This window comes from Silurus aristotelis (genome assembly GCF_946808225.1).
Source record: "Silurus aristotelis genome assembly, chromosome: 15".
Classification (NCBI taxonomy): domain Eukaryota; kingdom Metazoa; phylum Chordata; class Actinopteri; order Siluriformes; family Siluridae; genus Silurus; species Silurus aristotelis.
Window position 1 is genome coordinate 22469838 of NC_139588.1, and position 17002 is coordinate 22486839.

The following is a 17002-nucleotide window of genomic DNA, read 5'->3' on the forward strand; positions in this document are numbered from 1 at the left end:
TCAGATTATCTCATGTTCCTCACACGATTCAAGGCAAATACAGTAAGGGCTTTAATGTTTTTTTGTGAAAAATAAAAATAAAAAAGATAAATGCTCTGAGCCTTTAGGGTTAAAAAAACATGAAATTCAAATTTAGATCATATTCAGGATCCATGAGCAGATTTTTTAAGAAATCTCACAGAAAAAGGATTTCTCAAATCAGTACTGAATTATTATTACCCCAGGAACAAATCAATACTACGATAAGCATTTTTTGTGTATATATCTTTATATATTCTTTATATATTCCTATTTTTATATAGTTTTTATACTTATTTATCTGCCTTCTTTTTATTTGTTTTATTTTTTTCACCCCATTTTATTCCCTCATGCCAGGCAGTCATAAAAAGCATTTCACTGCACGTCGTACCCTGTATGTATGTGTATGTGACAAATAAAATTTGATTTGATTTGATTTGATTTGATTTGATCAGTACTGCCTAATTTATACCTCAGTAACAAATCAGTACTGAATCATTATTACTTCAAAAACAAATCAGTACATAATCATTATTACCTCAGTAACAAATCAGTACTGAATCATTATTTACCTCAGGAACAAATCAGTAATGAATCATTATTACCTCAGTAACAAATCAGTACTGAATCATTATTATTTCAAAAACTAATCAGTACTGAATCATTATTACCTCAGTAACAAATCAGTACTGAATCATTATTACTTTAAAAACAAATCAGTACTGAATCATTAATACCTCAGTAACAAATCAGTACTGAATCATTATTACTTCAGTAACAAATCAGTAATGAATCATTATTACCTCAGTAACAAATCAGTAATGAATCATTATTACCTCAGTAACAAATCAGTACTGAATCATTATTACTTCAAAAACTAATCAGTACTGAATCATTTTTACCTCAGTAACTAATCAGTAATGAATCATTATTACCTCAGTAACAAATCAGTACTGAAACATAATTACTTCAAAAACAAATCAGTACTGAATCATTATTACCTCAGTAACAAATCAGTACTGAATCATTATTACTTCAGTAACAAATCAGTAATGAATCATTATTACCTCAGTAACAAATCAGTAATGAATCATTATTACCTCAGTAACAAATCAGTACTGAATCATTATTACTTCAAAAACTAATCAGTACTGAATCATTATTACCTCAGTAACTAATCAGTAATGAATCATTATTACCTCAGTAACAAATCAGTACTGAATCATTATTACTTCAAAAACAAATCAGTACTGAATCATTATTACCTCAGTAACAAATCAGTACTGAATCATTATTACTTCAAAAACTAATCAGTACTGAATCATTATTACCTCACAAACAAATCAGTACTGAATCATTATTTACCTCAGGAACAAATCAGGACTGAATCATTATTACTTCAAGAACAAATCAGTACTGATTAACTATTACCTCAAGAACAAATCAGTACTAAATAATTATTACTTCAAAAACAATTCCTTATACAAATGTTCTTAATGACCTTGATCTCTTTTTTACATTAAATTTACAATAATAATCTTTTTGTCCACATTGTGCATCAGTAATGAGACTGGACCTTAAATCAAAACCAGAGAATATCTCAACAAACCAAGTTCGACAACTGGGCACCTGAGACCTGCATAGAAAACCGCTTGATCATCGTTTAGACGTGTTGATGACGCTGCTAAAAATAGCACAGACTCGTTATTCACACCACTCTCTTCAGCACTGCAATAACAGATGTTCCTTTCAGTGGATCCTCTCTTATTTTGTAGCTTTAAGCATCAATTTACACTCCACACACCAAAACCAGATTTGTGCTAAAAAACACAACCTGAAATATCACAGTGATTTAGGTAATCTGATCCTTTGCTATGACACTTGAAATTGGGCTCCACTTGGATCAAAGCCCACCATAAAAAATTCAACTGTTTGGACAAAACAATTATAATTCCAAGTAGAATTTCATGTCTTGCTCTGAGGGAAGCCTTACATCTTTGCTATAAAGCTCAGATTAATGGTCCATGATGGTTGTACTTCTGGAAGTTTATTTTCCATCTTGAGATCTACAAATGTTCAACCAGAGTGACCATCGGGTTCTTGTTCGACTTTCTTACCAAAGCCCTTCTCGTGTGATTGCTCGATTCTCTCCAAGAAGAGTGCAGATTCTTCTATTGAAAAATTATGGAGGTCACAGTGCTCTAACCTTCCCCAGATTTGTGCCTCAAAGACACAATCTCATCTCTTAGCTCTTCGGCAAGTTCCTTTGACCTTCTCATGGCTTGGTATTTGCTTTAAGATTCCTCATATAGCCCTTTCAAATCACTTCCAAACAATTGAATTAGCCATTGACGGACTCTGATAAACGTGTAGAAACACATGAGATGATTTTATTGTCAAATAAATAAAGGGGTCTGAATACGTCTTGAGTGCACTGATTAATCAAGCTTCCTGTCAATATGGAACCAAATGCAAACTGTTTTCTGTTGTGACTTTTATCACACTTATACCACAATGACCTGTTCCTGAGCGTGGAGGCTGGTGCATTCCACCAAACAACATCGTTCAGCCACTGATCCTCAGATAACGGCCCACATTTCCAGCGTATCCTATCACGCCATACAATCCTCCAGATAGTTGCTGATGCTGTATCAGGGTCATGCTGTTGTCTTAGAAGCACACACGTATCTCTACAACCACTCGACTGAGTCATCCACAAGCAGATTCCATGCTCTCCTGGTTGTCCTGGTTGCTCTTTATTTCCTTATGACGTATAATGTTACATTTACCTCAGGTTCATATTCGTTTTTACGTCATAATACGTCCTAAAACGTTACTATATACTCAACTAGACTGTCTAGGCTGTTGAGGATAAAACTGTTTATAGCTGCTATAACCTACGTGATACAAGTAACTAACTGTTTTATGTTTCATTACATTGAACATTTTTATATGGATAGAATTTGACTAGCTATGCATTATCATAATATACCATGATCACTTCCCAGCATTGACAAGTCAAAGATCTCATTGATGTTTGCAGAGCAAAACAGACTGAATTGCTAAAAAAAAAAACGATAAATTTTTATTACCTATTTTGTTCCCCAGATAAAGTAGTGCCATCAGATTACATTTATTTACATGAGGTTTAAAAATGAGGTATTAGAGAGAGAGAGAAATAGTGATTAATGTTCATCTGTACTAATAATGAAGTTGTTGAAGTTGAACTCATGGTGTGTCCGGTTCGTCTCAAAATTCATCTTGTGCCTCGAGCAGCTTATCAAAAACACCGTATTCACCATATCAGTTCCACCACATGCAAAACCCCTCCACGGAGCTCAGTAAGGTCATTAAAAAATCTACAATAGCTGTCTGACTCTGGATGGAACTGGACCTGGAGGTTACTGTGCATTCATTTAGAACCCTGAGTCAACTGACAAACACAAACCGTGTGTTCTGAACTCACACCTGACCTCCTTTCAGCCAATCATAATCGGGTATTAACACTGAGCCTGGTGTCAAAGCAGAATAAAGCATTTCAGGACACATTCTTTAATTGTAAGTGGAATTTATCCATGTTTAGAACATTCTACCGCTCGTCATAACCAGTGTTGGGCAGTAACGCGTTACAGTAATGCAGTTACTTTTGACAGTAACTAATACTGTAACGCATTACTTTTTAAATAAAGTAACTCCTTTACCGTTACCCGTTAATTTGGGCTGAAGTGTAGCCTACAGTCTAACCTGTTTACAGCAGAGACACATTGTAGGATTGGTGGATGAACCACTGTAAACACGAAGAAGACGCACTGTGGGCGTGTCTCCGTTTAGTCAGGTCTGTGCAGCAGTAATGGCGAGTCGAGGCGAGAGCAAGACGAGTTTCTCAAAGTGGAAATATGCTCATTATTTTACTTTAGTTGGGTATAAAAACTTTTTATTCAAATGTAAACTGTGTCTTTCTGGTTCGAAGGTCGTATCTACTGCGATAAACAGCAACTCCAATCTGTCGAAGCTCCTCCAGAAACTCCACGCCTCTAGAAGCTAGAAGCTAGAAGCTAACCCGGTGTTCTGTTCTACATTGTTGATAGTTTTCATACTTCAGCTGTGAAAGGAACATGTTTAAGAGCTCAACACAACAGCTTTTATGATGCAGAAGCCACTTTAGTTTTTGATTGTGAATATATTATTCAGCATGTATTGTTATTTATTTCAGAAATCCTTGTGATATATTCAGTGTGTGTTGGTCTGACTTTAATAAAATAGTGTTTAAAAATTACTTTGTGTTTAAGTCAGTTTTGTGTTTGTAGACCATAACGCATAAAAGGGCATTAATGGGTATATTAAAGAAGGTTCTTTAAAAAAGTAATAAAAAGTATTACTTTTTGGTGTAAGTAATCAACAAAGTAACTAAGTAACTTTTTGAATGAAGTAACGAGTAACTGTAACTAGTTACTATTTCTTAGTAACTAGCACAACACTGATTGTAACATCTACACTAAACAAGTGGCCACTTGCTGAACAAGGAAACAACATGGAGCGAAAAAGGAAACAGTGATGAGCTGATATTAAAACAGGAACACACTTGCCCTCTGTATTACACACAAGAAATGCGATTCATATTGGTTTAACCCTGCAGAACAGCTTTTATGTTACTGAGGTATTTTACGGCTACATTTACGTTATTCAACACGGACAACTACGTTTGCAAAAACAAAAATAAGAACGAATGCCAAACCCGATCTTTTTGAACTAGACCTTCAAACTTGCCAAGCTAATAACACCCAGATACACTATATGGAGAAAAGTTTCATGCGTGCTTTTTGAATTTGCTGTTACAATAAGCTCCACTCTTCTGGGAGGATGTTCCTCTAAATTTGGTGGAGATCTGTGCTCATCAGCCACAAGATTGTAGGTAAAGACAGCTCCTTAGAGCCAGCTCAAGTGATGTGAGGAGGATTCCTGGAGTGCAGTCAGTGATCGCATTCATCCAAAAGGTGTTCAACAGGTTTGAGGTCAGAGCTCTATAGAAGGTCATTCAAGATCTTCCACTCCAATGCATGTAAAGCATATCATAATGAAGATCAGTTCGTGCTGAAACAGGTTCGGGTCTCCTGGTTGAAGTGAGGGGAAAATGTCATGCTTCTGCATCCTAAGACGTCTGATACATCGGCGTGCCTTCAACTTTGTGCGTCAGCAATACTTGCATTGCGTCCCAATACTTTTGCCTGTATAGTGTAGCTTGCTTCTGTCTCCGTGTGTGACATGTAGCTAGCATTGAAATCAAATAGAAAAATTGCTGGATTTGTAGAAACAATCATTTTTACTTAAACATTCACAAGTATACCTTCGAAAGCATGTGTACCTCGAGAGTATTTTCATGTTTGGAAGCTTTTTATCGTCACTACATTTCAGAAAAACATACCGTAAAGTGATAAGCCAAGTTCAGGAACATCTGCTTTATCAACAAAACGGTATGCTAATCCATATTCAACATGTGTATATGTTTTTTTTAGTTAGCTAGCTAGCTGACTAGCCAGTTGTCATTTTTGCTAGCTAGCTGCTTCACTATTCAATAATCTCTCCTATGTTTATATGATATTAGCAATGCATTAGCTAGCATATATTAGCCAATGTGACAACAAACCTACTGCAGTGAGATTTTTATTTTATTTATTTATTTATTTTCAAGTGTCCTGGATGTTTTGTGCACGAACCCACAGCTCCTCAGTCATGGCGTATTAGGTGTGTCTAAACCAGTAAACCTATTGTTTCTCACAAATAGCCTTTTAAGGAATCTCCTCCTTTTGAGTTCTTAAATATTTCTCCAGCCACCAGAGGACTTAAATATAATCAGTCCTTCGGGACGGATGTAACGTCTGCTCTTCATCTAGCTCTTATTTAGACAAATCCTCCAGGACTGACAGATGGGAGAGAAACGTCTGTGTCCTTCGATATAAACACTTGTAATCACTTGTAATCACACACGCTTCGCGCACTTCAAATGGGATCGAAGTAACGCTGTTCAGAGCGAGGGATCGTATATTACGCTATATGGCTAAATGTTTGTGGACACCTTCTGGGGAGATGTTTTACTAGACTTTCAATGTAGGTTAAGTGAGGAAGTCTGAGGTACAGTCAGCATTCACATTCATCCAAAAGGTGGTCAATAGATCTACAGCAGGCCACTGAATATCTTCCTCTTCATTCCATTTGAAAAGTAGATCTCAATGGAGCTAGCTTTGTGCACAGGAGCATTGCCATGCTGGAACAGGTTTGGGTTTCCCAGTTCAAGCGAAGAGGAAAATTCATTGCTACCCCAAATACATCCTCTACAACTATATTCCTCCAAGTTTGTAGTTAACAGTAACTACATATGGCTATGAAAATCAGGTGTCCCAATACTTTCGTCCGTATAGTTTGGACATCCAATACAGTAAAATCCTGATTCACAAAACTTTCAAGCTCCACTCTATACACGACCTGAGCGATATTAGATGGAAAATCTGGATAACTGTAACTCACTCAGTTCATGCATAGAGGAACAGCAAAAACAAAGCCTATCTCTCTCTCCTCACCCTTTCACTCTCCCCCTCTATCATTCACTCTTTCTTTCGCTTTCCCGTCGCCCTGTATTTGATCTCTCTCGCTCTCGATTTGGGCCGTTGCACATACAGCGCCCCAGAGCCTTAGGGGTTGTCCGTCTGGCCCATCCTCAATGGGCTCTCTGTATTCCTCTCTCTTTCTCTCTTTCTCTCTCTCTCTCTCTCTCGTCCTATCCTCCCCTCCCATCCTTTATGACCCTTATCTGATTGCTTACTCTTCCACACCATCCGTCTCTCATTACACCTCCGTATACGATCGCCTCATGCAGTTCCTCCACTATAACCTTACATAAATACGCCTTCACAACGTGCGCCATAACTCCTGGATCAGATAAAGGTCTTAATAACCAGCCATTAGCAAATATTAAATTATTTAGCGGAAAAGAGAGAGAGAGAAAGAGAGAGAGATCCATAAGGAATTTAATAAAGGCAGAAAACAGCAGATCCAGAACTCGTACGCTGGACCCTTGTTTTTATTCTCTAGCTGATTTTTTATTGCTTGTGATTGAAAGAGAGAGAGAGAGAGAGAGAGAGAGAGAGAGAGAGAGAGAGAGAGAGAGAACGAGAGAAAGAAATAGAGAATAACAGAGAGAGAGAGAGAGAGAGAGAGAGAGAGAGAGAGAGAGAGAGAGAGAGAGAGAAAGAAATAGAGAATAAGAGAGAGAGAGAGAGAGAGAGAGAGAGAGAGAGAGAGAGAGAGAGAGAGAGAGAGAAGAATAAGAGAGAGAGAGTTTATCGACCATCTCGCCTCACACAAACATGAACTAATATCACTCGCTCTCACACACACACACACACACACACACACACACACACACACACACACACACACACACACACACAGCTGAAAGGTTGGCTTGTCTAATGGCTGTCAGGCCCCTCATACACAGCTATATGGCCAAAGGTTTGTGGACACCTCACCATTAATTTGTTATACGCATCTTCATTTGCCCTAATAATAAACTCCACTATTCTGGGAAGATGTTCCACTAGATTTGTGTGGAGATTTGTGTGAGATTTTATTCAGCCATTAAAGTGTAAGTAAAGTCAGATACTGATGGAGGTGAGGTGAGGAGACCTGAAGTGCAGTCATTCATCACAAAGGTGTTCAGACCACTAACGATCTTCCACTCCATCCCATGTAAAGCATATCTCCGTGGAGCTGGCTTTGTGGTCTTCTAGTTCAATTCAAGGGAAAAATTTCATGCTACTGCATCCAAAGACGTCCAACACAATTGTGTGCCTTCAACATTTGGGGAAAAAAGCACATATGGGTGGAAAAGTCAGGTGTCCCAATACTTTTGTCTGTATAATGTGTATACAGTTTCTGGACTAACTTATGATTTTACCAAAGAAACTATTATCAGTGACAAAAGGTGGGGTGAGGATTACTGTTACCATGACTACAACAAATTGGAATTATTTTCCAAGTGCTCCTCTGATACTGGGGTCCAATTTACAATCTATTAAACATATACATAAATCGAAATATCCTCAAGCTCATGTTAAATCATGTATAATATCGTTTTCTATAACATGTAAGTGTTTTATTCCTCTTCTATCACAAACCAGATTACATTTATTTCTTTTTTTATAAAAACATGAGTTCCTCCGATGACTTACTTTATATCAGATATAAATATTTCTTCTCTCATGTATCTCGAAATGAATAAACCAGAAAAAAAAAACCCTTTCTGGAAGTTACCGTTTATTTTTTTTAACGTACAGCCACCACATTTGACCACAATACCTCCTTCAGCCTTTCTGAAAACGCTCATATCTGACATTCCGATAGCAAAAAACCACAGCATTGCAGAAAAAATAAAGATGTTGCCCCTTTAAAAAAGCCCCCAACGAAATATCTGAGAGGGCCTCAGAGGCGAAGAGAAGCTGGAGAGGGGTTAAGAGCGCGACATGAAAAGGAGAGAAAGAGAAACGAGTTTATAATCGAGAAATTTTAAACATCTGTGTGCTTAATAATGAACGATTATAGTGGAAATGGAAAGCCGGGCCTGACCCTGCTGGCAACATGAACGATCCATTATCTGAGAAGAAGCCATTATGAGTATTAATAAATAAACACTGGAGTGAGCTGAACGATGTGACAGGAACATGCACAGATGAAAAGGATGTAAAATACCAGACCGAATGGCTTTTTACAAAAATAATGGTCATGTTCCTTTTGTTTCAGGCATTTCTTCACAATTATTATGGGATTTTATATATATGTGTGAGACAACCCAGCCATTAGGGGGGCACAAGCCAGTGTACTCTTAGTGCCGGTCCCAAGCCCGGGTAAATGGGGAGGGTTGCGTTAGGAAGGGCATCCAGCGTAAAACATGTGCCAAATCAAATATGCGGATCACAAATGAGAATTTCATACCGGATCGGTCGAGGCCCGGGTTAACAACGACCGCCACAGGTAACGTTAGCCGACAGGGTACCGGTGGAAATTGGGCTACTGTTGGCCGAAGGAGGAGAAGGAGAGGAGGAAGGCGTCTACAGAGACGGCAGGAAAAGGAGCAGTGTAGGAGAGTAGAGGTTCGGGTTGGTACTTTAAATGTTGGTACTATGACGGGTAAAGGGAGAGAGATAGCTGATATGATGGAGAGGAGAAAGGTAGATGTGTTGTGTGTTCAGGAGACCAAGTGGAAAGGGAGTAAGGCCAGGAACATTGGAGGTGGGTTTAAACTGTTTTATCATGGTGTGGATGGGAAGAGAAATGGTGTAGGGGTGATTCTGAAGGAAGCGTACAGTAAGAGTGTAGTGGAGGTGAAGAGAGTTTCTGATAGGGTGATGATCGTGAAGGTGGAAGTTGAAGGGATGATGATAAATGTCATCAGTGCCTATGCTCCACAAGTTGGCTGTGAGATGGAGGAGAAAGAAAGATTCTGGAGTGAATTAGATGAAGTGGTAGATGGTGTACCTAGGAAAGAACGATTGGTGATTGGGGCAGACTTTAATGGGCATGTAGGTGAAGGGAACAGAGGTGATGAGGAGGTGATGGGTAGGTATGGTTTTAAGGAGAGGAATGTGGAAGGGCAGATGGTGGTAGATTTTGCTAAAAGGATGGAAATGGCAGTGTTGAACACGTATTTTAAGAAGAAGGAGGATCATAGGGTGACGTATAAGAGTGGAGGAAGGTGCACACAGGTGGATTATCTTCTGTGTAGGAGATGCAACCTGAAGGAGATTGGAGACTGTAAGGTGTTGGTGGGGGACAGTGTAGCTAGACAGCATCGGATGGTGGTCTGTAGGATGGTTTTGGAGGCGAAGAAGAAGAGGAGGAAAGTAAGGTTTGAAAGAAGAATAAGATGGTGGAAACTGAAGGAGGAAGAGTGTAGTGTGAGGTTCAGGGAAGAGGTCAGACAGGGGCTCGGTGGTGGTGAAGAGGTGCCGGATGATTGGGCAACTACTGCAGGAGTGATGAGGGAGGCAGCTAGAAAAGTACTTGGTGTGACATCTGGAAATAGAAAGCAAGACAAGGAGACGTGGTGGTGGAATGAGGAAGTGCAGGAGAGCATTAGGGGAAAGAGGTTGGCAAAACAGAAGTGGGATCGACAGAGTGATGAGAAAAGTAGGCAGGAGTACAAGGAGATGCGGCAGCAGGTTAAAAGGGATGTGGCGAAAGCCAAGGAAAAGGCATATGAGGAACTGTATAAGAGGTTGGACACTAAGGAAGGAGAAAAGGATTAATACCGATTGGCCAAGCAGAGGGATCGAGCTGGGAAGGATGTACTGCAAGTTAGAGCAATAAAGGATGGAGAGGGAAATGTGTTGACTAGTGAGGGGAGTGTGTTGAGAAGATGGAGGGAGTATTTTGAGCAGCTGATGAATGAGGAAAATCAGAGAGAGAGAAGGTTGGAGGATGTGGAGTTGGTGAAGCAGGATGTAGATAGGATTAGTAAGGAGGAAGTGAGAGCAGCGATTAAGAGGATAAAGAATGGAAAGTCGGTTGAACCAGATGACATACCGGTAGAAGCGTGGAGATGTTTAGGAGAGATGGCAGTGGAGTTTTTAACCAGATTGTTTAACAGGATTCTGGAAGGGGAGAGGATGCCTAAGGAATGGAGAAGGAGTGTGCTGGTACCGATCTTTAAGCATAAGGGAGATGTGCAGACCTGCAGTAACTACAGGGGAATTAAGTTGATCAGTCACACCATGAAGTTATGGGAAAGAGTAGTGGAAGCCAGGTTGAGAGAAGAAGTGACCATCTGTGAGCAACAGTATGGTTTCATGCCGAGGAAGAGCACCACAGATGCCTTATTTGCTTTAAGGATGTTGATGGAGAAGTATAGAGAAGGACAGAAGGAGCTGCATTGTGTATTTGTGGATTTAGAGAAAGCGTACGACAGGGTGCCGAGAGAGGAGTTGTGGTATTGTATGAGGAAGTCAGGTGTGTCAGAGAAGTATGTGAGGGTGGTGCAGGACATGTATGAGGACAGTGTGACGGCAGTAAAGTGTGCAGTAGGTACGACAGACTGGTTCAGGGTGAAGGTTGGACTGCATCAAGGATCGGCCCTGAGCCCTTTCCTGTTTGCAGTGGTGATGGACAGGTTGACGGACGAGGTCAGACAGGAGTCTCCCTGGACTATGATGTTTGCAGATGATATTGTGATTTGTGGTGAGAGTAGAGAGCAGGTTGAGAAGAGCCTGGAGAGGTGGAGATATGCGCTGGAGAGAAGGGGAATGAAAGTCAGTAGGAGTAAGACAGAGTACATGTGTGTGAATGAGAGGGAGGGCAGTGGAGTGATGCGGTTGCAGGGAGAAGAGGTGGAGAAGGTGGAGGAGTTCAGGTACCTGGGGTCAACAGTGCAAAGTAATGGAGAGTGTGTTAGGGAAGTAAAGAAAAGAGTGCAGGCAGGGTGGAGTGGGTGGAGAAGAGTGACAGGAGTGATTTGTGATAGAAGAGTATCTGCAAGAATGAAAGGGAAAGTTTATAGGACTGTGGTGAGACCTGCGATGTTGTATGGATTAGAGACAGTGGCATTGAGTAAAAGACAGGAGGTGGAGCTGGAGGTAGCAGAGCTGAAGATGTTGAGGTTTTCGTTGGGAGTGACGAGGATGGACAAGATTAGAAATGAGTTTATTAGAGGGACAGCACATGTAGGATGTTTTGGTGACAAGGTGAGGGAGGCGAGATTGAGATGGTTTGGACATGTGCAGAGAAGGGACATGAATTATATTGGTAGAAAAATGCTGAAGATGGAGCCACCAGGTAGGAGGAAAAGAGGAAGGCCAAGGAGGAGGTTCATGGATGTGGTGAGGGAAGACATGCAGGTAGTTGGTGTAAAAGAGGCAGATATAGAGGACAGGGTGGTATGGAGACGGATGATCCGCTGTGGCGACCCCTAATGGGAGCAGCCGAAAGAAGAAGAAGATATATATGTGTGAGACATTTTCCCTTCATTCGAACTACAAGATCTAAACCTGTTCCTGCATGACAATGCACAAATCCAGCTTCATGAAGATCTTCTTTCCATTCATCGGAAGTGTGCCTGACTTTACTAACACCGTTGCGGCTGAATGAATCTCCCAAATCTCCACAAAATCAGGTGGAACATCTTCACAGAAGAGTGGAACTTAATGTGGGATGTTTAAAAAGATACAAATGCTCAGGTGTCCACAAACTTTTGTGAGAATGTGGAAGACGCAGTTTGTTTCAACGTTCTGAATGATTGTGCTGCTTATTAACACCTGTAACCACAATAACATCCATTATGGTCATTTCCTAATGAGCTCCATGGAGGAGTTTTGCGTGTGGTGGAACGGCTTGAGGCAGAAGATTGAATTTGGAGACGAACTGAAGAAGAAAACGAGAAAAATGTCCAATAGAATGGAAAAAACAGCACCAGGAGTTAACTCCAACAGCTTCATTGTTAGTTGAGACGCACTACCACGCATCATCTCTAGGGGTGATTTGGAGCAACAGACGTCTAGCGTTAATGAGTCGTATATACAATAAGTCATGAAAAATTAACCATCATTTGATCCATTCAGTCAGCTTTGCTGTGCAAACATTAATAACAGCTTGAACTCCTCAACGGTGGGAGGTGACCATGGTGTGGGGTGATAATCCACGGCGAGGTCTGAGGCCTTGCACCTTTCTTCCTCCACACGACTTATCACTTACACTATGCACTTTAGTGCAGGTTTTGCGGTTTGCACAAATCACCTGCTTATTTACGCTGATGTCTAGAAACACCATGAGCTGCGTTTTTTTTAACGCACCACGCCGAATATAGCCTGCTGTAGCTCCCGACGGGATTCCTGATTCTCCGAGTGGAGAATGTTTTTCCCAGACGCTGCATTTCCAGTTCACATATGGATTTATTTATAGAGTATATCTGTATGATATTATAGCATTAAAACAGTGAGAAGATATTACTGCATCTATAATTGCCAGGATTACGGCCTTGAAATATCCATCAGCCCTGGCATGTCACATGACTAGACATACACTGTGTCGCCAAAAGTATTGGGACACCTGACCTTTCCTGCTATATGTGGTTCTTTTCCAAACTGTACCACAAATCTGGAGGTACTCAATTGTACAAGACGTCTTTAGATGTGGTGTAATAAAAGCTGGTATTCACTTGAACCTGGAAACCCAAAACCTGTTCCAGCATGGCGATGCCCCTGTGCACAAAGTGAGCTCCTTGCAGATCTGGTTTATATAGAACAGAAGTGTGTGGAAGATCTCCCTTTTTAGAGATATTGAACACTATTGGACACCTTTGAGTCGAATGTGAAAACTGACGGCACTCCGTCACTCCACATCTCATCATACATCAGTATCTGACCAGCTGAACGAGAACAAATCTCCACGAGCACACTGGAAAATCACAATATTAAAGCTTCACCCCTGACTGTTATGAAGCACTGACACTGGAGACTCCTTCCATAAATGCTAATGGGGAACATTTGTAAATCCGTGTGCCCTGTAGATCATCTGTGTATTCAACAATAACATATAAGAACGAGTGCATTCAAATTAGCACAAGTAAAAAAACCTTCAAAAATGACTTCGGACCAATCAGCTTCGAGAATTTTGGGGGAAAAAAACGATGCATAACTATGAAATACTGCCCACATTTTTTTTGTCTCACAGTCGCAGTTTTCTTCAAGCGCACTCATTTACGTCACACATCGCTTTCCCAACGATCTGATAGCCGAGTCAGGTGTATCACAGAGCTGGAAAACTGCGTAAACATTCCAAGCGCAGAACTCGTAAACAACGAGGAAAGAATGTGCACACAGACACGTAGACGGCGAGACAACATCGGAGGCGGAGGCGATTGAATACGCAGCATATTTCCTGTTACACTTCTCATCCTTCACAACCGCCAACGCTCAATTCTCGATCCCTGACTTGTTTTCTGTAACAGCAGCTCGGATAATAGTGCAGCTCCGAAAACCCACGTTCCACAATTAGTCCCATTTGCTTTTCGAATAAGCTCCACTCTTCTGGGAAGATGTTGCAATAGATTACATGAAGGTTCATTAATCCACAACGGTGTTAGAGAAGTCAGATAGTGATGTGATTGAGGATTCCTGGGGTGCAGAAAGCGTTCACGTTCATCCCAAATATGTTCAATAGGGTTTATAGATCTATAGCAGAAGATCTTCCAATCCAACACATGAAACGCAGATATTTATGGATCTGGTTTTGTGCACGGGGGCATCATCATGCTGGAACAGGTTCAGGTCTTCTTGTTCAAAGGGAACATTTCATACAACCGCATCCATTTCATCAGTTTGATGAAAAAACACATATGGTTGCAAAAAACATACTTTTTTTTTTTGTGTGTGTTTTTCATAATGAATGAGTGCAGTCTTGGACTTTGAGGTTATTTATAGGTCTATTGAGTAGGAAAGAAAAAGGGGCGGGGCTTATTAGCTACTCAATATACTTCAAACAGTTACTGTCTTTAATACTCTTTAAAACTAAGTTATCTAAATACTATAAAATAAATGATATATAAAAATGATTAAAAAAACTTCACAATATGCACGGACGGATTAAAGAAATCCAAACTAACGCAATGTTAACAGTTAGGAAATGGTACGCTTTATTTGTATTTCTTATTTAAAACATTTTTTTTACACACCTGACCCGAAGAAACATATTACATTATACATATTATTAAACTTCATATTTAAAAATGCTTTATTTTTATTAGAAACCAGTTTTAGAAAGTGCTTAAAATTCTTTTAAAATGGCAAAGTTGGGAAATAGTCAATAGATAGATAGATAGATAGATAGATAGATAGATAGATAGATAGATAGATAGATACATAGATACATAGATACATAGATACATAGATACATAATGCATGGTTGTGTTTGTTTTAACACGTTCTTCATCAAAGTTTTTTTTATTTATTTAATTGAAAACATATTTAAAGCGTGCGCTCTCTCTCTCTCTCTCTCTCTCTCTCTCTCTCTCTCTCTCTCACACACACACACACACACACACACACACACACACACACACACACACACACACACACACAAATCAGTGATGCTACAAACTGGATAAAGAAAACCTTTATACACTCTTAATACGCGCCCTTTCCTTCTTGATGCACTTTTTATAGCGTCAGCTATAAAAAAAAAAAAAGTAAATAAAAAGAGTAAAATAAATAAATAAATAAACTAATTATATATATATATATATATATATATATATATATATATATATATATATATATATATATATATATATATATATATATATTTTTTTTATATTATTCCTGCAGCGCATCAGTGACGTCACAAGCTCCAGTTTAGTGACGTCTTTTCTTTCTTTTTCTTTCTCTTTTTATCTTTTTTCCCCCTTTCCCAGACTGTGTGTGTGCGCATGTGTGTGTGTATTGCAGAGTCATTTCAGACGCAACCTGCGCATCTCCTCCGAGCCCGAGCCCGAGCGCGCACACACACACACACACACACACACGCACGCACACACGCACGAACACGCGGATCGCACACGCATTCCCCCCCCCCCCACGCCGCTCACCTTGGCGTCCTCAGTGTCTTCCGTGTCGCCGCCGCCGGTCTCAGTCGGGTCGGTGATTCGCTCCTCCTCGGCGCTCTGGGCGTCCTGCTGCGCAGATGTGCTCGCTCCCATCCCGGAGGAACCAAACAAACAAAAAAACCCAAAACAAACCGACAAAACAAAACCGTCACGATCTGGTCCAGTCGTCCACGGTAAGTCGTTATCACAGAGCAGAAGCACCTACAGCGGCACAAGGAGCAGAAGCACGAGCCTCTCTGAAGGTCCTTCACCAGCTTCTAGAAAGATGAAGTCGGCTGTGTCCGCAATCACCTTTTTCAGGACACCTCCTCCCTTCCAGACCCGCCTCGCAGCATCAACACATAACAACTGGAGCACGCACACACACACACACACACACACACACACACACACACACACACACACACACACACACACACACACACAAGCTCCAGGCTTAGTCCTAAAACCTACACCACTATACAGTATGCAGATCTTTGAAGATGCCGCACTTCATGCGCACTGTCCTGTACACGAGTGTTTGCGGTTTTGGGGAAGAAGTTATGGGTATTGTTTCTCGCCATTTCTCCCATTCCTTTATTCAGCAGATAATTGGAGATGTTTCCTTTTAAAATTAAGATTAAGGGGATGGAGGAGGAAAATGAAAGATGAATAATAATACGCAGTGGAAGAACCTCCCTGAAGATCATGATGCCTTCTTGTCTGCTTAGGAGCTGGTGGGATTGATCACCCCCATAGTAAAGATAGTGTATAGACATACAGTATTTATATATTATATAGAACATTATTACATTAGAAAAGTATGAGTGGTGAAGTGAAGGACACTGATGATCTTCATCATGGCATCTGTTAGTGGGTGGATTCATTTATTAGGCAGCAAGTGAACATTTTGTCCTCAAAGTTGATGTTAGAAGCAGGAAAAATGTGCGAGTGTAAAGATTTGAGCTACAAATTGAGACGTCTGGACGTCTGGGTCGGAGCATCTCCAAAACTCCAGCTCTTGTGGGATGTTCCTGGTCTGCAGTGGTCAGTGTCTATCAAAAGTGCTCCAAGGAAGGAACAGTGGTGAACCGGCGGCAGGTTTGTGGGCGTCCGAGGCTCATTGATGAACTTGAGGAGCGAAGGCTGGTCCGTGTGCTCCGATCCAACAGACGAGCTCCTGAAGCTCAAACTGCTGAAGAAGTTCACGCCTGTTTGAGCAGCAAAAGGGAGACCAACACAATATTAGGCAGGTGGTCATGAAGCTCTTTCTGCACAGGTTCTACACCATGGCAACACTGAGCACAGCAACAAAGCACAAGCTAGTTTTACTGCAAGGTCTCGTCCAGGCAAAGATCTCAA

The 17002-nt window shown here is 40.6% G+C and overlaps 1 protein-coding gene across 1 annotated transcript in view; it reads right to left on the reverse strand.

Annotated features, from left to right (window-relative positions):
- akap12b (A kinase (PRKA) anchor protein 12b) overlaps positions 1-16115 on the reverse strand; it is a 72234-nt gene extending 56119 nt beyond the window's left edge. Inside the window, exon 1 of the mRNA XM_083562585.1 lies at positions 15644-16115. Coding sequence (XP_083418711.1) covers positions 15644-15754 — 111 coding nt within the window. The 5' untranslated portion in view covers positions 15755-16115. The remainder of the gene's footprint in view (positions 1-15643) is intronic.
- Between the last annotated feature and the right edge of the window lie 887 nt (positions 16116-17002).